Source organism: Schistocerca nitens, chromosome 7, assembly GCF_023898315.1.
Source record: "Schistocerca nitens isolate TAMUIC-IGC-003100 chromosome 7, iqSchNite1.1, whole genome shotgun sequence".
In the NCBI taxonomy this organism is placed as follows: Eukaryota; Metazoa; Arthropoda; class Insecta; order Orthoptera; family Acrididae; genus Schistocerca; species Schistocerca nitens.
In genome coordinates, this window is record NC_064620.1 from 323,013,915 (window position 1) to 323,037,170 (window position 23,256).

General features: G+C 43.0%; 1 protein-coding gene across 1 annotated transcript in view; it reads right to left on the reverse strand.

The window, feature by feature from the left end:
* The window catches only part of LOC126195600 (kinesin-like protein KIF26B), a 279,531-nt gene that overhangs the window by 129,210 nt on the left and 127,065 nt on the right, over positions 1 to 23,256 (reverse strand). The window contains exons 3-4 of the mRNA XM_049934226.1: positions 11,101 to 11,388; positions 3,058 to 3,151 (exon numbers count right to left, since the gene is read on the reverse strand). Coding sequence (XP_049790183.1) covers positions 3,058 to 3,151; positions 11,101 to 11,388 — 382 coding nt within the window. The remainder of the gene's footprint in view (positions 1 to 3,057; positions 3,152 to 11,100; positions 11,389 to 23,256) is intronic.

Genomic DNA, 23,256 nt, shown 5'->3' on the forward strand with positions numbered 1-23,256 from the left:
GTTATGACTATTCCCGGTGTTGTATTCCATGTTGTAGTGTGGAGTATGTCATGTAATTTAAGTATGTGTGGTTTGCATGGGAGAGTAGTAGGTGGTTTCAGAGGTAGTGGGTTATGCATGTTCCTTTTGTACCGCTCAGTCTGGAGGAAAGTTTTGTGATGATGGTTGTCAGAGTCGAAGTGTGAGATATAGAAAAAGATCCACCATCCTATCCAGAAAGTGCACTGTAGCGTTAAATAATTACGAGACCATAAGATAGAGATACACCAATGTAAAGCCATGCCCACTGGGTGGAATTTCTCATGTGTTATTGTTGTAGGTTATAGAATTTGTTTGTTTAGGTTATAGAATTTATCGGAATAAATAAGATAGTGAACAGAAAAAGATTGGTGGCCTTTTCCTTTGAATTGTATGTTGTCATGATATCCAGAATTTATAATGTGTGCGCCACTCATATTCAGTGCGATGGCCACGTGTTGATAAAAGCCGTTAAATAAAAAAAAGCAAATGTGGTATTGCCAGTGCGTAGTGAACAGTCAGAGTTCTGTAAATTACTGATAATCAGATGTGCGTTTCCGTTGCGTATTATTCATATAGGAGGATAACTTGTAACTTAAGTGTGAGTACTAGAGTTCATGTTACTCGATAAATTAAGAATGAATCCACTCGCTTGGCAGACCACTCATCTTGCAGGCCTGACTGCTGGATGCCACAGTATGAGCAAGGCATGTGGGTGCCTCTCAGTATGAATGGCCAGAATGCAAAAATAAGGTTAGAATTTCTTTATTCCGCGACTGCGTTCATAGTAAGGAAAATGGAAAGCAGTGCATACACCTGTATCTTTGTGTTATACACTGTGTTAAGTAAAATTATCACAAAAGAGTTATCACATTTCGTTGTTATTCTAACAACTAGTAATTACGATACTATCACTTGTTTCTATACTCAGGTAATTGCGGATATGACCTCCCGTTGGAATACTGAAAAGTCTTGGCGGCCAATGCGAGGCTGCCGACTCTCCATTTAGACTCGTTTTAGTAGTTTTCAGTGCTGAGAATAAATCAGGGTCCACCAATAGACATGTCCTAATAAATCTGCGCAGCAATACGTCGCGAAATCTGTCTCGAGCGCCGATCGTCGTTAAGACTGAACGGACTCTGTCCGCCACAGCGATTTGGACTTCGTGCAACGCCAGGGCACACCATAGGACGAAAAGTACTGCTGTGAAGTTGGCTGCGAGGTGCATTCGCAATGTGAATATAAGTAAATTCGCTGCTGCAGTCTTCTTACGTAATCAACAGTTGCGCTTCCCGGGCCATTATCTGGCTTCACAGAACTTCACGTGCAGTGAGGTTTCCATTGCACTATGCCTCAACGATCTCTTTCACGATGGACTTACCTGCTCCCATCAAGAGTATTTTATAGTTGTGCGTAAGGCATCCCAGTTAGCAGATGTACGACTACCTGCTATGGAATCCATGTTGGCTCTTTTGTTATACTCAATGAAATTACTGACGTATTTCCTAATAGAAAAGCAACAATGTATTATGTTACATTCATTTATAACACTGTACAGTAGTATATTATGTGTTGTATATACGAGGGTAATCCCAAAAGTAAGATCTCCTATTTTTTATAAGTACATAGACCTGTTTATTTCTACAGTGGTTTACATCAGTTTACAGCTTGAACATTTAGCTATTTTTCGACATAATCACCATTTCTGTCGATGCATTGTTGTAGACGCTGTGGCAGTTTTTGTATGCCCATGTCATACCAGCTCGCCGCCAGGCAGTTCAAGAAGTTAAGAACCTCTTCTTTCACCTCGTCATCGGAACTGAATCGCTTTCCGGCCAAATGTTCTTTTAACTTAGGGAAGAGTTGATAGCCGCTGGGCGCCAAGTCAGGACTATAAGGTGGGTGGGTGATTATGTTCCACTGAAACTGTTGCAGCAAAGCAACGGTTTGCCGAGCGATGTGTGTGCGAGCGTTGATATGGAGAATGTGTACGCCCTTGCTCAACATTTCTCTTCTCCGGTTCTGAATTGCCGTTTGAGTTTTTGCAGAGTCTCATAGTACCTGTCAGCGTTAATTGCGGTCCCAGAGATTCAGCCTCGACGACTAAGTGAAAGAAGAGGCTCATAACTTTCTGAACAGCATGGCGGCGAGCTGGTATGACATGGGCATACTAAAACAGCCACAGCGTCTACAAAAATGCATCGACAGAAATGGTGATTATGTCGAAAAATAGTTAAATGTTCAAGCTGTAAGCTGATGTAAACCATTGTAGAAATAAACAGGTCTATGTACTTATAAAAAAAATAGGAGACCTTACTTTTGGAACCACCCTCACACACACACACACACACACACACACACACACACACACACACACACACACATACATACATACATATATATATATATATATATATATATATATATATATAGTACAGAATATAGTGTAGGTCCTACATTTTACACGTTTTCCTAATGTGTGACAGTCCTGCTGAGGGCGGATTATTATGCTTAACAAATGATAAAACAGAACCTATTTCATCAAAAGACGCTCTCGTCAACTGCACCGCAACAACAGCACCTTCCTTTGTGAACTATTGTACCTCCTCATCAAGCCTGAGAAAACGGAAGCAATAAACATGCGAAACATTGATCGCACTTTTCATTTGTGATGCCTACTTTTGGCTTGGCTGCCACAAGATCTTGATGACAATTTTGGGTGACGATAAGTCATTCTTTCTACACTACAAGGTGCTACCCTCCAAATTCAATGTGTGGGGTGGGGACTGGGGGTAGAGGAGTGGAATGAAATGAAAAATGGCGTTGATATCCCTTAGGACATACTCAGCAGTGGCTGTTAGCTGAAGATGGCGGCCTGGAGAACTAATAAAATATTATACCTAGGTAATTCAAGGCTTCGCCAGAAAACCTCATAATAATACGATAAATATGTGTTTATAGGGGCTGAAGCGCCAAGAGTGGTTTCGTCAAGTACGCGGATGAGGTCACTGGTACCGTAAGGGAGCTTGTAATACTCACCGAGTCCGGAATGCCCGAAGCAGAAGACGCAACCATCCGAGCCGCTGATGACAGCGTGCAGCACGTCCGTCAGGGCGCAGGAGCACACCTCGCTCTGCAACACAGACCAGCGGGCAATCACAGGCGTTATATGACAGATACTGTCGCACAAAATTTGGTACGCTAAGTGACAAAGCTCTCTTGCAGACTTTAGGATTTATACATCGCATAAAATTTTGAGGAAGCAAGCTGGCGAAAGTCGCTAAGTAAATGTCTAAGTTACAATGAAATACCCCTAGCTGCATACAGGAGTTGATATAAGTCAACGGGGACAGTTCAAAAAGTGTGCCCCAACCGGGACTCGAACCCGGGATCTCCTGCTTATATGGAGGACGCTCTATCCATCTGAGCCACCGAGGACACAGAGGATAGTGCGACTGCAGGGACTTATCTCTGGCACGCCTCCCCTGAGACCCACATTCCCAACTTATTGTCCCGCGCTATATTCATAGTGCCCCTGCCGATTGTACTCATTGCTCGCGGCTTTTTGCCGATTCCCGTATGAGTTCGAGTACTGTTTGTGAATCGGCACAGAAGAAGAAGATGGTCAAATGGCCGGTGAACCTTAACTATATATATGAAGATGGGTCTGTTCTTTCGGACATGTCCGAAAGAACAGATACCATCTTCATGTATATAAATGTCTAAACTACAAAAGCTTCTGATAAAATGACTAAACTATCATCCACGTCAGAAACTCGTTCACAGCATTTATACATATCTTCAAACAAACTTTTGGCACATTTACTAAAAGAAAAAGGTTTGGAAAGTCGAAAACAGGTCTACCTATTTTTGAGGGGAGTCCAATAAGTAATGCAACACTTTTTTGTGAAAGCAGTTGGGTTTTATCCAGGATTCCAATACACCATATTGTTTCCCAATCTTTTGGTTACAAAATCTAATTTTCAACATTATCTCCGTTCAATGCGACGTCCTCACGCCTGTGAGGGCCTGTATGGCCGCATTGTACCGCTCTACTGGTCGGCGTCGCAGCCAACGTCCTGCTGCACCAGTAACCTCCCCGTCATCCACGTACTGCGTCCTGTGGAGTGCTGCCTTCATTGGACCAAACAGATGGAAGTCGTGCGACATCCGGGCTGCACACCTTCGAGTAACCCAACTTGTGGACGAGTGTCAGCCCTACCAACAGAGACGTCCACTTGAGCAGCGAGATGTTTGGTTGTGGTCCGTCGATCACCTCGAATGACAAAATATGCACGTTCCAACACTGCAGGAGTCACAGCCGTGTGCGACCGGCCGGCATGCCCGAGATCCGACTGGTCTGCTTGATCTTGTTGCGATGACAGACGTCTCGACCAACGACTCACCGGGCTTTTGTTCACTGCCAGGTCTGCGCAGACATTCTGCAATCGCCTGTGAATGCTCTGGCTTTCTGTCAAAAGATATGCCAGCTCGAAACGTACCTCCTTCACAGAAGCCATTTTGAAGGCTAGGTACACCGCTACAACCTATCGGAACTTCATGAAACTGTAGGAGCTGAAGCGGGAATATTCCACAACGTCCCACCACAAAATCCGAATTTTTTCGACACAGGTTTTGCCGAAAAAAAGTGTTGCATTACTTATTGAACGCCCCTTGTACATAAGTAGTCGTAAGAAACGTCAGTATTTCTGCGAAGATTTTTTTTATCGGCTTCCGGGACGTACCCATGCAGCGCCTCAATAGTGGACAGACGATACGGCAGTGTGTTTCGTCGGCCGGATTGGCCGAGTGGTTCCAGGCGCTTCAGTCTGGAACCGCGCTGCTGCTACGGTCACAGATTCGAATCCTGCCTCGGGCATGGATGTGTGTGATGGCCTTAGGTTAGTTAGGTTTAAGTATTTCTAAGTTCTAGGGGACTGATGACCTCAGATCTTAAGTCCCGTAGTGCTCAGAGCCATTTGAACCAGCCCGTGTGTTTCGACAATTCAGAATATTCATTAGGGTCAAGCCATTCCCTTGTACGATGTCACATAAACTTAGGCATGTCAGATGACGCCATGCAGGCGATTTTCGTGACAGTTTTCCGATATGAAGATAAGGACAACACAGCACCCAGTTCCTGAACGAAGAAAATCTCTGACCCGGTTGGGAATCGAATCCGTCTCACTGAGCGCGCAGTTACCGTGGAGGACTTTCTACAGCGTTAAAAACGTAGCGTGTTTAATTGTTTCCCTACAGTTACAGGACCGAGTTATTTTTTTAAATAGGGAAACATTATTTCTCTATTATGTACCTGATTTAGTTAAGTGTGTACAAATGAGTTTAAATAATATTTCTATGAATTTAACGTAGAGAGCTAGAAACGTTCAAACTTTTACTGATAGACGCAACGTATTGTCCTCGTAGTTGCCGACGTCATGGAGAAACAAGCTTCCTCAACGCACTATTTGGAGTCATCTGGGGTTGTGGGTTCAGTACATGAGCATGATTCGTTACACGTTCCAAAAAAAACAAAAAAAAACTACTGGTGTTAACTGGGACGTATTAAATCGTGCATTCGCCTAGCGCTAGCAACACATCAAAGTAATCGTTGTACGTGTGTTCTGTGTTTATTCCACGTTCTTTTCCTGGCTGACAGTACCTTGTTTGTTTGTGCATTCCGACCGCCCTGTATGGGGCAGTGTAAGGACACATTATACAATCTCAAGGAAACCTGTCGCTCCGTGACGTCAGCAACTTTATGTAAAGAATGTTGCGTCCACTCCTAAAACTTCAAACGCTTCTAAATCTGTAACTATAATTCACAGTAATCTGATGCAAACTCTTTTGAGCACAGTCGGCTTAGACACATAGCATACACGATAGATAAAGTAATGTTCTCTTTAAAAAATTACAGATCCTTGCTGTCTCACGAACATAAGTAAACAAACTATGTTCATAATACTGCAGAAAATGTAATGTAAACATCTAAATACATTTTCCTTTCCAGACCTTGTTCTGTAAGTTGCAGGGAAAACCACTCTATGTAAAGCATCCTGCGTATATTCCGCAAGCTACTGTACTGTACAGAGGATACTTTGTAACAATATTTCTGATTTTCTGTCATATACCATTCTCATTTGGAGAGAAGGAAAAATTATTGTCTCTGTGTGTCTGCACATATCCTCCTCCTCCTCACCATCATGATCTTGAACAGTCTGCAGTCCCAAGCTGGGTCTGTTTGGAAGATAAGCCTTGCCATCTAGTCACGTTCACCTACCACACAAGATCTTAATGCAGCAAGTAATAAGGCCATCAAAACCGCGGAATTCTGGAGCTTGTGGTCCATCTTGCTGTGTTGTTGCTTTCAGTATCTTGTATTACTGTACTATTATTTTATCCGTAATGTCGCATTTTAATTAGTTTGTCCTGGACACGTAAAATGAATAAATACTATCTTTCTTTGTTCACTTTGGTCCAGTCCTCACCTCTTTTTTCAACACACTCCTCCACACTTTTCAGCCATCTATCGCTTGTTTCCTTTGCATCTCTATTTCATGTTCTTGGGAATCGTCTTGTTTTCCATTCCATATCATCTTAGCCTTTATGTTTGTATCCTCCTTCTGAGGATCTTTATTTCACAAGCCTTTGATCTTCTTACATTTCTTTTCTTCAGTATCTGTGTTTCAAATGCATAGTATTGGGATGTACTTCTCTACACTACTTCTTTGCTTTTTTGTGGGAGGTATTTTTTGTAAACCAGGCTCCTAACACTTCGCAGGAATGTTTCTGCCTGTTTGACATGGTCACTGATCTCTTTCTCATTTCTTTCATTTTCCTCTATCGCACTCTCCAAATACTCGATATTCCCCATCTTCTCAGTTGTTCACATTCAGTCCTTATTCCGCTCGTTGGTCTATCTTTTGTTCTAGCTGTAAGCAGGATCTCACATTTTTTTACATTATATATCATTCCATATTGTCTCACAGTTTCTTTCCAAACATCCAGGTGTTCCTGAATTTCCTCCTCCTCTCTCAATTCATCCAACAGCGTTCTGCGAAGATAACGGTGCTTTTCCTCCAAAGATTCCCGTTTTAATCCTCCCAGCATCTTCGTGCTACTTCCGTATGGGACATACCGATCTACAGAGAGAGCATGAAGTCTTTTCCTGATTACAAATATTTATTTCTATGCAACTATGCTAGATACAGCTATGTGGTTTGTAGCTAAAAATAACCTAACTCAAAGTTATTTATAGACACACTTCCACATGTCTATTTACCTTTTTTGAAAATGGTAGCTTAACTCATGAAGTTGATGCTTGGCGGTGCACCTCAGTTACGCGCATTAGGAGCATGGCAGTGTTTCAACAATATGGTGCTCCGCCACACTGGGGATACTTGTTCGCCATTTCTTGGATGAAATCTTTCTTGCCAGATGGATCGTAGAGACATTCCAACGTAGAGGCGGTGATGGAAGAAATTGAGTATGGCATGAATGTTCTAAGAGCAACAAACGATGTATGGATAAGAAAAATCTTAAGAGTTAAGGTACCAATGGCAGTAAACAGCATAACTGTATCAAGAATAGTTCCTTATAAACAGATTTATTAGAATCAGTGAAAGACTTTTTGCTCAACCAGTATTACGAGTCTATTTCAAAGGACGCGCAAATGGAAGTCCAGAAGACTGAGACGATGACTGAGAACGCAACGTCCCGCACAGAGCAGAAGTGAAGAGCCATTCTCAGACGGCCCTTCGCTGGAGAGAAGCAAAAAGGGAAGCTGTTGAAGTAAATGAGTGGTAGCGAAACCAAAGGCTGAGTCTCTGTTACGTCGTTTACTGAAGGCATGAAAGAAAATATATCTCAGGTTAGTAGCAGTTGCATGACTGACAGGTGGGTCACACATACTTTGAAGTATCGTTCAGTGTGATTATTAAGCTCACCAGACAAAAAAATTAGTCAACTCTAGTGCGCAAGCACAGATGAATCGATAGGCCTTCACAGATGGCGCAGCGATCCAGCCACGTGCTCAACTGCGAGGAAGTATTGATCATTGAGACGTTTATGTTTCAAGCGGACTTGTATGTAAACGTGAGTAAATATAAGGACGGTACGGAATGGCAAAAAGGGGCAATCGTGTTTGGCCGTGCCCATGGCCATACCGTATGTGAAGTTGCCGGGTTAGTTGATGTTTCGTGACGTATTGTCCAACGTTTCTGCAAGTAGTTGTGTAAGACATGTGGCGACGGAAAGGGACATCAGATTTGTGGTAGGTAGAAGATCCTGACTGGAAGGGACCGGAAACGCGCTTCACGGTTTGTGAATCAAAATGATTCCAAATGCGGCAGGAAATGCTGCATGCAGTGAATGAAGATCCATCCCAGTCTGTTAGCGAGAGAACCTTTCGACTGAAACTACATGCAATGAAGATTTGTAATCAGTTACCACGCAAGAGGCCATTACTCACACAGGCAAATAAAGACGGCAACGGCTAAGTCATCGGGCTGGAAAAATATGTGACTGGTTTTCTGAACACTTCCCCCACCCTATCACATCTCGATTGGCCTATAAAATCACTTGACCTGTATCCCACAGAAAATCTGTGGAGCATCTCGGAACAACGGGTACAACGCCGATGTTAACATCCCCGTAATTTGGTTCAATTGCGCGATGAAATCCTCCGCGAATGGCTTAATCTGGATGCGACGTACCTGCACAATACATTAAGTGTATTCGCAATTGCGAACACAGACAACTATCAGCTGTAGAATGGAATGACGACAGTGAAAATCTGTGCTGGATCGGAGCACGAACCCAATTTCCCACTTATCGCCTGACCATTTGGCTATCCGTGCACGACTCACGGCCAGACACACACTCTCATATGCCGTCAACCACGCGTCTACGACCTGTACCCGTACATCCATTATGTACATTCCTGCACAGGTCAGACGTCGTACATGAAAGTCGTTTGCTCGGTATCAGCATATAATTACGATATTACAGTGCCTGCGTTATCTGATTACAATGCAAAGTTCCTTTGGACATGCATGCATTTCCAAAGGAACAGACACAGATTTTCACCGTCGTCATTCCATTCTACAGCTGATGGTTGTCCTTATTCGCAATTGCGAATACATTTAGTGTATTTCATAACGGCTGTAGTCACCGCAGTGTCTGTTTCTTTAGACATGCGTGCATGTGCAAAGGAACTTCGCATCGTACTCGGAATAACACAGGCACTAGAAGATCGTACCTGCACAACTTTGTGGACACACTTCCCAACCGAATCCAGGCGATTATAAAATCCAGGGGCGGAATTACACGGTATTAAATGATGGTTGTAATGATTTCTCTAGGGGTGACTGATTTTTTGTCCGGTGAGCTTACTTCGTGAAAATATTCGAATAGGTCGCCGAAAGCAGTCATGACTTCTTTTTTTTTTTGGCACTTTTCATTTCCTCCTCTGAAGGAGGGCTGTTTGCGGGCATGCTGGCGGCCCTTTTCAGCCAAAGAGGTTTTACATACTTATTTTTATTTGATACAATTTATTTTTCCTGCAAGTGCATTGTTATATATGGTTGACAATTTCGTTACTGCAGGATTTTAGAAAAAAAAAACCAAATACAATCATATTAACATAATAAAATTTAAGTATATAAAAGAAGAAAAAGTATAAAGTACACAATGTGTATAGCGATGAAAGAGAAGAGACATAGAATACAAAAATCTGTTAACGTTGTAGGAATTTATTGGGTGATTAAGTTAAATATATGTGTTCTATATATGTTTATGTATGTGGTTGATAATGTGGTGTGTGAAGTTGATATAAATATATACATGTAATTAATCTGTTGTGTATTTCGGATTCCCAGTGTAGCTGGCATTACATTTTTTTTAAATTAATTTAAAATATATATATAAATAAATAGGTATATGTATATCATTATTTATCCTGTTTTATCCTGATTTTATCCTGAGAGCGGGTGAGCGGTGTTTGGTGTTGTTTAGATTGTTTGTGTTTCTTGTGTGTGTGTGTGTGTGTGTGTGTGTGAGTGTGTTTGTGGTTAATCTGTCATTCTTTCGTCAAGGTGAGTTGGTGTTGTTGTCTCTGCAATTAAGGGTTGCAGGATTGGGATGAGGTCAGGGAATGTTTTGACTGTGTTTTGGGCTATTGTGCGTGATGGTGGAATGTATTTGTACTTAGGTTTTTTATTTTCTCTTCCATTTATGGTGAGAATATCCTCCATGTCCGGTCTGGTGTGGAGTATGTGTTTTCCATATCTCGCCCTAAGTTTGGCCATTCTGGTTTGTAGTGGTTCTATGCCTGAGCTTGTGTATACTTCATTGCTGGGGGTTGTAGGGGATAGCTTGGTGATGCTGCGTATTAGTCTTCTTTCTGTTTTGTATAGTTTTTTCCGCTATTTTGGCCTGTATTCCCCCGAGTGGGGCGACTGGGTATTCCAGTATTGGTCTTATGAATGTTTTATACGTATGTAGGGCTGTTTCGTCGCTGCAGCCGTGGAAGCGTCCTTGAACCTATCTTATTAAGTTTTGTCTTAGTCGTGTTTTGTTTGGCAGGTGTTTTAGGTGTGTTTTCCAGTTCAGGTGTCGGTCTGGATATACTACAAGGCATCTGGTTGAGTTGTTCAGTGAGAGTGGCGTGTTCCATAGTGTCAGTCGGACGTCGTTGTCGTTTTTTTGTCAGATGTCTGTGTTTGAAGAGAACTGTCTGTGTTTTGTTGGCGTTAGGGCGAATTCGCCATTTGATCATCCATTGTTCTAGTCGTGTGAGGTAGTCGTTCGTCTTCCGTTGTACAGTGTTTGTTTTCAGTTCAGTGCACCAGTATGCTGTATCGTCTGCATACAGACCTACGGTTTAGGTTGGTGTCCTGACAGTGGGGATGTCGGCTGTATATAATGTGTAGAGTAAGGGCGATAGTATTCCGCCTTGGGGTACCCCTGCTTGTGGGGTGAAAGCTTCACATAGTCATGGCGCGATGTAATCGAACCAAATGCGATCTAGACTATTGTTGACTCGTGCGTTCTGTAACGCAGAGGTACTTGTTCACCACCCACCTGGCTGTCATCGTCGCAGTAGATGCCGTCGAAGGCGAACATCTTGGGCGCCGAGACGCCGGGCCGTCGGTCGTCCGGCGGCTGCTGCCCCCCTGGAGTGACTCCGCCGGCGAGCGCGGCCGCGCCCGGGTTGTGCAGCGCCACCTGCTTCTTGCGCCGGTCCACCGCCAGGATGGACGCAGACGCGGGCGCCTCCTGCCCGCTGGCCGCCTCGCCGCCTCCACCCACGCCGCCCCCAGGCTCCGCCGCGTCCACTGTCGCGCCGCGCACCCGCAGCAGCACCTTCACCTGCGGCACAACCACGTTCGCAGCCTACACGTACACTGCTACACAAAGCAGTTAAGCTTCGTGGGACAAACGAGAAGCTGGGTTACAGAACGCAGCATGTCATTCTCAATGGAGAGGAGTCTTCTGAAGTAAGAGTGATTTCAGGTGTGCCACAGGAGAGTGTCGTAGGATCGTTGCTATTCACAATAAATGACCTTGTGGATAATATCGGAAGTTCACTGAGGCTTTTTGCGGATGATGCTGTAATATATCGAGAGGTTGTAACAATGGAAAATTGTACTGAAATGCAGGAGGATCTGCAACGAATTGACGCATGGTGCAGGGAATGGCAATTGAATCTCAATGTAGACAAGTGTAATGTGCTGGGAATACATAGAAAGATAGATCCTTTATCATTTAGCTACAGTATAGCAAGTCAGCAACTGGAAGCAGTTAATTCCATAAATTACGTGGGCGTAGGCATTAGGAGTGATTTAAAATGGAATGGCCATATAAAATTAATCTTCGGTAAATCAGATGTCAGACTGAGATTCATTAGAAGAATCCTAAGGAAATGCAGTCCGAAAACAAAGTACACTTGTTTGCCCACTGCTTGAATACCGCTCACTGGTGTGGGATCTTTACCAGATAGGGTTGATAGAAGAAATAGAGAAGATCCAACGGAAAGCAGCGCGCTTCGTTACAGTATCATTTAGTAATTGCGAAAGCATTACGGAGATGCTAGATAAACTCCAGTGGAAGACTCTGCGAGAGAGACGCTCAGTAGCTCGGTACGGGCATTTGTTGAAGTTTCGAGAACATACCTTCACCGAGGAGTCAAGCAGTATATTGCTCCCTCCTACGCATATCTCGCGAAGAGACCATGAGGATAAAATCAGAGAGATTAGAGCCCACACAGAGGCATACCGACAATCTTTCTTTCCACGAACAATACGAGACTGGAATAGAAGGGAGAACCGATAGAGGTACTCAAGGTACGCTCCGCCACACACCGTCAGGTGGCTTGCGGAGTATAGATGTAGATGTAGAATCTGTCAAGTTGTAACCTCAGTCTCTCAGAATATGTAAAAACACTAGGATTGGATAAAAAGTAGTGGCAACACTGCCGTAAAATGGAGGGCGTGCATTCAGTGCCGTGCGTGTTGTCTGCAGCTGACAGCAGAAGGTCAGTTGAAGTAGTGCAGTGAGCGACAACGGTCGTGTTTGAGTTAGTTGCAGTGTGTACTGTCTGAAAGTGCAGGAGACCAGTTCAAGCGCCATAAAAGCATGTTTAGGAAACACGCGTCATTCAAGACTGAAGTGGCTTGTGGTCGGAGCCCACAACAATGTTTTCAGGGACTGCCTGAGGCGTGTTGTAATGCAGCATTACTATAACGTATGGTGGCGAGATGGGTGAAAGTGTTTTGGGATGGCAGGGATGTCATTCAAGAATCGGTCCCATTTAGGACTCCACCCCCCCCCCTTCGTCCCCTCCCCCTCCCTCCTCCGGACAACATAACAACTGAGCTCCTTGTCGTATATAAATCGCCGATGGGCTGCGTCCCGTCAACCTTCATGACAATGCACAATGGCATGCAGCGAACCCCGTGAAGGTCCTCCTGCAAGTGTAGGAGTGAGAGACTGGAACATCCACCGTATTCACTCGATATAATGAAGGAAGCTCTTCTTGGCATGCAGACAAATCATCCATGCCATAGAGCGGCCCTGCTATACATCGACGGAGATGGACGCGCTCGGGGCAACCGCATTGCAGGGCGACTGTATTGAGGCATATAATATTGTGAACGTCTGTCAATAAAAGATGGTAACAGTGTTGGCACTACCTCTTAACGAACCCTTGTAACCTAAAGTCATTTTGGTTTTATGAACCTTAAAAAATGGTTCAAATGGCTCTGAGCACTATGGGACTCAACTGCTGTGGTCATAAGTCCCCTAGAACTTAGAACTACTTAAACCTAACTAACCTAAGGACAGCACACAACACCCAGCCATCACGAGGCAGAGAAAATCCCTGTTCCCGCCGGGAATCGAACCCGAGAACCCGGGCGTGGGAAGCGAGAACGCTACCGCACGACCACGAGATGCGGGCTTATGAACCTACGCCGTGCTGTGTCCTCCAGAAGGTCCTCCTACATGGAAGATCATCGGGCTGCCTACCACTCAGGCGCAACGAAGGTTAGAAGCCAGGGAGGGTGCACTCGACAAGGACTAGGTTGAGGAGAGTACTCATTCTTTGAAGTCCAGATTTCATTGGTTTTTGGATTCTGAATTTTTAATATTGCTCTAATGGTATTTTTGAAAACCAACTTTTCGTACTCAGACCTCAGTTTTCACTTTCCAGATATTGAGGTACCTACATGTTTAGGTACATTCACAAGATATTGTTCAACAGTTCTGTTCATTAATTTTAAGAGAAATGTTATTACTCGTAATTTACATTTAATACTTCTTTCAAGTTTTAGACTTAAATTTTTTTTAATTATTGGTTCATAAATGCGATAATGAAATAGATAAACTACATTTTTTGGCAATATTAGGGCATAGATATATGCAAATACCAAAAGACGACTTCCTGCAAAAATTTCATTCAGATCGCTTAATATTTACGAAAAAATTTGGGGTTGATCGTAGAAAAATAAACCTACAGCAAAATGGATTTTAAACTTTTTTAGAAAATGAGAGCATTAAAATTCACCAGTACCACACCAGTACCTTCCTACTCTTGTACAGCTTCTTTTTCTTGTACTATAAAGGGCACGGTAGCATTTTTCTAGGCTTTTTCCTTCTCCAGGCAGCATCTATCTCGTGGACTGCTTGACCCGTCGTTTATCTCTAGATAAGCAGACCTCCTTCTGTGAGGATGCTACAAGCATTCCAGGACTCCTGCTTTCTTCAGACTGCAAATATCCCATATTCACCTGAGAGGGAACTTCTACTAGACCCAAAAGTATCTCATGTTTTTTTTTTTTCTTTCGGTCACTTGGACCAAATGACACTGTGCAAACTTCCAGTTACATTTTGTGTCTTGTCGACAGAGTATATTGCCAGTAGTACGTTAGATGTAAGTCTCTGATAAGACAGGAGCTATGTTGACCACTTTGGCAGCCGTCAGTGTGCACTCCATATTTAAAATATTTCTTAGGTATACTTGAAATCCAAATACAGCAAAATCGTTTGGAATCTAAGAGTAAACACTCCGAAGACGTGAAGCAGCCATTAATTTCTTTTTGAAAAAATTGAAGCCTTAGGATGCAGTCCCCCCGGAAGGTGGCCTCAACCGCTCAGTGTTTACTGCACAATAATAATGTGTCAATGTTTTGTGCGGAAGTGCGAGGCCAAGAACGTCGTAATATCACTGCGCAGTGTTTACCCCCGAGACGCGTCAGTTGGTACTTGGCCTTCGTAGCGCACACGTCGGCGGTCAGTGATGTAGAACTTGAGCGCATTGCGACTGCAGTCGTTACGTGCTGCAGAAAGAGGGGCAAGAGGACGGCGATGAGCGAGAAAATGTCTTGGAGTGTGTTCTATACACTGTCATACTGGCATAAGCTTCAGACAAGCCAAACGACTATAGGAATTCTTTAATGATGAACGAGAGATCTTTTAACGAACTGCTCAACTTCATTACAACTTCTGCAGATAGAAAGGATACTGATGGTTTGCATCTGCACCTACATCTACATGACTAACGCAATTCACACTTACGTTCCTGGCAGAGGGTTCTACGATTCACCTTCAGGCTACTTATCTATCGTTTCGTTCTCGATCAGTGCACGGAAAAAGCGAACACTTGAATCTTTCCATGCGACCACTGATTTATTTTATTATGATAATTAGAGACGGGATTATATGCATAATAAAAACGTTAAAATATGCATGCAAATATGCATGAAAAATGCTCGAAAAGTGTCGAAATATGCAAGATCAAATGATAAAGAAACATGGTAGTTACTGCGTGTATTATGTCTCAAAATCGAACCCGTGCATATCACTTACTAGGACGACCGCCAGTCACGATAAAAATCGGTACTTTTAGAACGCTGATATTTTCTGAATAATTTCTGGTAGAGATTAGCAAGAGGGCCTTCCTGGGATTATTTTCTAAAAATTTGCAAAATGGGGGTGCATACCGTGTTTCAAGAATTGTTCCTTCTTTACTGCTGTTTTCGGTAACAACCGGATGCGATGCGAGTGAGTCGCAGCGAAACAATCGATATGCACATGACCAACTTAGAGATATATCGCACGTAGAGGGGCACGCTCAAAAACTCCGTAATAGTTTATTTAAAAAAAACATGAATTCAAAATCATGAATTTTTTTGAACAGCATTAACTTATAATTAATACTATTGGACCAAAGCAACATTTACAATTTATTTTACATTTTTCTACTATTGTATACATAAACGACCAAGTACTGTACCAAATGTTCGACAGCAAGTTTGTGTCTTCGATCACTCAAAACAGTCTTATAACTAAAATAGGATCGTTCTACATCAACTGAGGCAACTGGGCAGTATTTGAATTTGGGTGATGTGTTGCCACTTATTGTTTCTGGTAAAAGTTCAGCCATCCCATTAATAAAACCATCAATTTGGCTCAATGGTTCAAAGCCTGGGTTATTGTTTAAAATGTTTTCAAACTTTCCTTTAAGTTTTCTTGGGAATACCTCCTGCAACGAGGAGTTCACTAGAATAATTTCATTCATTAACTGAATAGAGTCATTCAGACCTTGAGTTTCAAGCTTTTTAATACGTGTAGGTGTGAGAACGAAGTCTTTCGCGACGGCACTTATATGTAAAATATTCTCGGTTTTCTTGCAGCGTCAATTCTGGATAAAATCCCAAGCTTTCGACGATAGCCTCCATCGTCATCGTCAGGAGCAACTGACTGTCTTCACTGATGCTGTGGTGGCCTTCGAAGCCCATGGACGGCTTCTGATTGGTCGGCTAGTGATTGGTGGGCGATTACGTACTGCTGTAGCAGACGGTGTCAATGTGTACGCTGGTGGCGCCACCGCTTCCGTTGGAACGTAAACCTTGGAAGGAATGTCCCTGCTGCTTCTCTGCATCGAGCGCTCCTTTCCATGCACCGCTCAGATAGTATCCGCTATCACGGTTAAAGTTCTTCTCGCTCATTCTTATTTCAACAGCCTTCTAAATAACAGAATCCCGGTATGTGGAGGCCTGGGATAAAATTTTTATTTCATCGAACAGTACTTTATGTTTGTTCGTGAGGCTGTGTTCCGCAATTGCCGATTTCTCCAGTTCTCTATTTTTAATATGCCGTTGGTGCTCTGCACAGCGGTCGGAAACGGTACGAATGGTCTGACCTATATAATTCCAGGCACCCTGAGGCCGAGACTGTCCTTAACAGGGAGCATCATCTCCTTCATTTTCTTAGGGGGACGAAAAATTAGTATTATACCCCGTCTACCCAGGACTCCTGTTTTGCTGGATACAGCGCCACAAAAAGGAAGAACCGCAATCGGTGTTTCATCCTGTGAGTGTGCAGCATTTTCACGTTTCCTGTTCTTGGAGAACGCTGCCTTTATATCGCGTGCACCATAGCCATTCTTTCGGAACACATAACTGAGATGGTTAATTTCGGTCTTCAAGTGTTCCTCGTCAGAAAGAGCTTTTGCTCTATATACCAACGTATTCAAAACGGCTCTCTTCTGAACAGGGTGATGTAAACTCCGTGCATTAAGGTATAAATCGGTATGCGTCTCGGCCACTCTGTGTACCAAAAGCCGAGGGTGAAACCGGTGCTGGCACACAGACCATTCCTCTCGAACAGCACCAAGAAGCCGTCCGACGGACGAATCACCTTCGACTGTGTCTCAACCCTCACTTCATGAGACATTGCAGCGACGTTTGCAATTTAATCCTGGACAATGGCGTAGACTGGTGATCAGAAACTTTATACCACCATCTCTTCTCCCCTTGCCGGCCAAAAACAGGATGGTGTATATGAAAGTGGCCTGGAGAACAGAGTTCCAGGGAAAGGAAATACAATACTATCCTTACTATAGTAGTTGTTTAAAGTGACTAACATTCATCTATTGGCACATTTGGGCTCTGGTCAGCAATTTCCTGAAGACGGATCGAAGCTCGACTGCTGGAATTACTGCAGTATAGTACGAAATGTTCTGCTGCAGTTCTTGAAGACTTTGATATTTGTTGCTGTACACCTTAGACCTGAGGGCTCCTGATACAAAGTAATCGCACGCTGACAGAGCAGGTGACCAGACTCACCTCTGCTAACAACTCTGTCATGCGTGAAGATTGTGTAAATGTACTCCAAGATACGGCCGGCTGTATGGGCAGTTGCTCCATCCTGTTGGAAATAACTGTAGGTCTTTTCCTCCTTCGTTAATTCTACCACAAATGGTTTCAAAATGTTGGCAATGTAACTCGCCGAAGTCAGCGTCTGATGGCATGCAGAGACTGCAAACCAAATCCGAACTTTCTGATCATGCAATGATGTCTCGTGGAAGCTATGCGGATTCTCCGCTGCTCAGAACCTGTGATTCTGCTGGTTGACATAGTCACACAGTTGAATCTAGGCTTCGTCAGACATGAAGAACATATCCATGTCCAAATCACTCATTGTTACCTCAGTGAACAGCCACTCACAAAACTGGAGGCATTGGGGAGCATGCGCTGATTTTAATGCGTGAGAAACAGACACACGGTAGGGATGCATGTGGAGGTCCAGGTGGAGTATTCGTTCGCATGATCGACGTAATACGCCGGTCTCTTGCGGAAGGTATCGGGTTGATTTGATAAGACTCTGACGCATTTCCAGGTGTACTGCAGCCACATTTTCTGGTGTGCGGCCACATTTCGGAATGTTTTTCACTTGTTCAAAATAGATCCTGCCTGACGCCATTTTCGAATCAAGCGTTGCATGGCTATCTTTTCTGTCACTTTCACACCATTAAACTTCTCAGCAAACAACTGACCATAGCGTTTCCATGATTTTGTTGTTACGTAGCTTTCCACAACGATCACCCGCTGCTCCTCTGAGAGGACCAGCGTCCCCTTTACACTACTCCATTCACACTGACACAGGCTGCACTACACTCACGATCGGTGTTGATCACTTGGTGGGCGTTCAAATGGTGCGTTACAGGGTGTGATTATATGCATACGTTCACGTCAAATCGTATGCACTCGTCCAGGCCATTTTAATTTGCCGCATCCTGTACTTACAGTGGGGATTTCATGCACCACCAAGATCCGAACCGGATTATCTTAGTTGTGTGCGTTAGCGGCCATGGCTACTGAGGTGGGTTGATAAGCCATATATATTATAAAAATGGATGCATTTGTACTTATATATGTATGTATGTGTGTGTATGTTGCACATCTCCTCCTAAACCACTAGACCGACTTCAATCAAACTTGGTACCCATATTGCTTACGGCCTGGAGAGAATCACTGTGAATAACCATCTAAATATCAGAGAGGCGGGTGTGGGCGTGAAAAAGTAATGTAGCTTACTACATGCGGCTTCACAAAATTTATTAATGCAGTATTTGAGAATGAGAGTATTTGGTGACTTGCAACGAACTTTATACATAATTTCAAACCTTTACGGAACTTTTTCCTCGCTGACAACCTCACAAACTGATGAAAGGAAAGAAGTTTATCGTTTACTACACTTTTTATGTTCACGCTGTAAAACCACTGCATCAGGTGTGACGATCTAATGTATTACCTCTTTCTACTAACTGCATTCATGGCACTTTTTGCTGACAATATTCACCTATATAACTGAATTTTCCTGGACAAGTACATCATTGTACGCCACATAGCTTAGGAGACGCGCCGTCATAAACACTGAGATGCGTGAAAAAATAGCGCATAATGCATCACATTTTACTTTATTACGTCTTTACTGCTATCTCTATTTGCAACACATCTCTCATACAGTATCCAAATATACCACTGGATGACCCTGCAAAATTATATCATTGTAAAACATACAGTTTAGTAGGTATGGTCTCATAAACACAGAGCTGCGTGAAAACGAAACTGCAGGGTGACATTCACTTGAGATTCAGGTGAAATGTGTGTAGAAACCTACGTGGAGTATGTTAAATATATGTGAAATGTATGTGGGCAAAGCTGTGGGTAAAAAGCTTCTTCTAAACACCTAAATCCGTTTCGACTAAACTTGGTACACATATTACATGCTATTTGGGAAGGAATACTGCAGGGGTAAGAGCCAGTGAGACTATGTATTGGGGTGGAGAGAGAACATCAGGAGGAAGAGATAGAAAAAGAGAGGTAGAAGGGGAAGTGGACAGAGGAAAGAGAAGAGGACCAGATGCATAAAGAGAGGGGGGAGGTAATGGATTGAGAGAGGATTGTGGAGAAGATGGACAGAGAGTCTGGGAGGAGGAATTAGACAGAGAGGAGGAGGAATAAGAAAGGGAAGAGGAGATGAACAGAGGAGGAGGAGATGGGCAGAAGGAGGGTGATATGAGATAGACTGATAGAAGGGGGAAGAAGTTGGACATAGAGTGGGGATAGGATGATGGAAGTGATGAGGAAATAGAGGGGCAGCAGAAGATGCACTTAGACTGGGGAGGAGGAAGAGATGTACAGAGAAACAGGGAGGAGGAAATGGAAAGTGAAAGAGAAGAAGAGATGGACTGGGATGGTCGAGTTGGACTGAGAGAGGAATAGAAGGAAACAGACAGAGAGATGGGGGAGTGGTGGTTGTGGAGCAGCAGGTGGACAGAGAGAGGGGGGGGCAGGAGGCGATGGGCAGAGAGTCGGGGGGGGGGGGGATGGAGAAAGTGGGTGGGAAAAAGGAGATGGGCAGAGGGGGTGCAAGGAGGCGGACACAGAGAGAGGGTGGCAGAGGAGGTGGCCAGTAGGAGGGAGCAGAAACAGATGGACAGAGAGGAGAGCAGAGGAGGCGGGTATAGAAGGAGAGGGAATGAAGAAATGGAACTGGAATAAATACTTACCCAGGCAACGTTGGGTATTCACGTTAAAGTATACAGTGTTCAATACAAAAGATTTCCCCATGAATTTCAAGTAATAACTAGCCTGAAGATTTGCAGTAATTAACTAATAATTCACATACTATGTAATATTCGTATTTTGTGTAATCTTTGTGGTGCTAGTTATCTGTCATTTGTTGGAGTCGTCGTAATAAACTACGTTGGTTTTATCTGGGGCCCATTAAACCTGTTTGTTTTCTGTATTAAAGAAGATGATGTGTTTGGATGGCCTAGATAGCTACGAAATAGATACTAATTTAATATGTACTTATTCGTCGTGAAAACAAAACTAAATGATTAAGCAAACCCCGGAATAAAAAAAAGGAGAGGTGGTGTTATAAGATACAGGCTGAATGATGGCTGCCTATATATCACACTGCCATATGCAGCTTCAGACTTGTATCGCTAGAACCCATGGGTATCTTGTTGCTTTCTTTGTGTCAGAGGTCAAGTGTTACTTCTGTTCCGAGAACTGACTTTCACTTGTCAGGCGTGGCACACGCAGCCTTAACTAGATGCGGAGAACCTGTTTATAAACTACGCCTCTAACCTGCGCAAAGCTGCTCATGTTACGACTTCAAGCAGTTAACAGAGGAGAAACGAGTAGAGCGCAGTTATTACAATAATTCAACTCTGTGAAGACACTTCGACAGCCTCCTGATTTAGGTACGGCTGAAAGTTTATCGAGTAGCCTGAAGTGCCGCATCCGAATCAGACTTAGCAACTGAGTCATCTGAAGAGCCCACTTCAAGCACAGCGGAACAAAATCTTCGGAGTTAAGACTACTACACAGGTATAATTGATGGATAAACACTTGGAAGCAGCAATTAAAGCTAAGAGCCTAAACAACAGCATTAAAATTTGTTTTCTATCTCATTTTTTAATGTGATAATTTTTTAATTTTCCTTTCATTTTTACGAGCACTGTGTAGCCGGTGAGAGCCACGAGAGGCCAGCTGTACACCACCATCTTTGAAAAAAGAAATCTTCATAAACAAAACTCGGGTCCTGTCCACCAAACAGACAAACGTATCGATTCGGTATCAGTTTAGGAAAGCCGGGACATGTCATAACTACTGACTTGTAATTAGAGTACTCAGAGTCATTTGTCGTGAAATCTCAAAAGTATTTGGTCACACAGGACGAAAGTAGCATGCATTGCAATCCCCCTCCCTATCAAGAATCTGTAGTATGCTGGTGTTAACGACTTCTTGTTATGGTAGCCATACAAGGTGGCCAAAACACAGCTGGCTCAGATAAAAAATTCAAGCACCTTAAGATACGAGTCGGAGCGTGGAATTTCAGAAGTTTGTACGTGATAGGAAAGCTAGAAAATCTGGAAAGGGAAATGCTAAGGCTCGATCTAGATATAGCGGGGAGCAATGAATTGAAATGGAGGAAAACAAGGATTTCTGGTCATACGAATATAAAGTATTATCAAAAATGATATAACGGGAGTAGGATTAGTTATGAAAACGAAGGTAGGGCAGAGAATGAGTTACTGTGAGCTATCCAGCGATAGCGGTGTTCTCATTAGAATTGACAGCGACACCAACAACGATAGTTCTGGTATGCGTGCCGACGTCGTAAAGTGAATATGAAGAGATAGAGAAACTACATGACACTGAATGGGTAATTCAGTACGTAAAGGGAAATGAAAATTTTATAGTCAAGGGGGACTAGAATGCAGCTGTACGAAAAGGAGTAGAGGAAGGGGTTACGGGAGAACATGGGCTTGGTAGTAAAAACGACAGAGGATAACGACTAATTGAGTTATACAATAAGTATCAGTTAGTAACAGCAAATACTCTGTTCAAGAATCACAAGAGGAGGTAGTATACTTGGAAACGGCCGGGTGATATGGGAAGATTTCACTTAGATTACCTCATGGTCAGGCAGAGATTCCGAAATAAAATATTGGATTGTAAGGATCAGTTATAGACACAGATCCCATTTTAGTAGTGATGAAGAGTAGGCTGAAGTTTAAGAGACTATAATCCGTTCATCATAAGAATAAACCTGATGTAAACAAACACAAACGCAATGACTGGTCAGAAGCCGTAGCACACGTACGCTGGTGTTGTTACGCTCTTGGAAGTAGGTCCTACTTATGTATTAGATATGTTATTACTAAGTTACGTTAAATGCAACTTTAACATATTCAAATCTATTAACAGCCATCAACGTTTTACTTAATCACGCTTTAATTACGTAGTTTTTATTTCAAAAATGTGTACAGTCACAGCCTCTGCAGCATTGTGCTCTGATTGTCGCGCTGTTAATGGTCAGTTTGAAAATGGCAGAGGGCGCTTTCCGTTCGCGCGTGGAACATGGTTCAAAAGTGCCGAGAAATAGGCTGTTCTTAATGTCTTTCATAAATTTACAGAGATAATCGGCTTTGAAGGTTTCCCGCGGTTATGTATAATGCAATAGATACACCAACAATGAATGGGTAGCGCAGTTGGTAGCGTAATGGAATGTGAGCCAATTGCGGTTATTCTTGCGTTGGATCAAATTTCCCCAATATCATTTTTTTTCTCGGTCAATTTGAAATACCTGCATCTCGTAATTATAAAACTCATCGTCATTTTTTTACGAATAATGCACGTCATCTAGTTTCCAATTACATATTGGAATCGAAATTTCTGTTTCCATTTCAAATATAAATTCTTAATTATCGATGTTTCATGAAAGACTGTTCATAAAAGTCGTTTAAATTCAGAAAAAATAATTTAACTTTTAGGGAAAAAATGAAAAACCAAATTCTCTTTGTCTGGACTATGTCCATCTTTTTATACCACAGAGATATACCAGAGAGATAAGGACGGAGCTAAGAGATTACCAGAT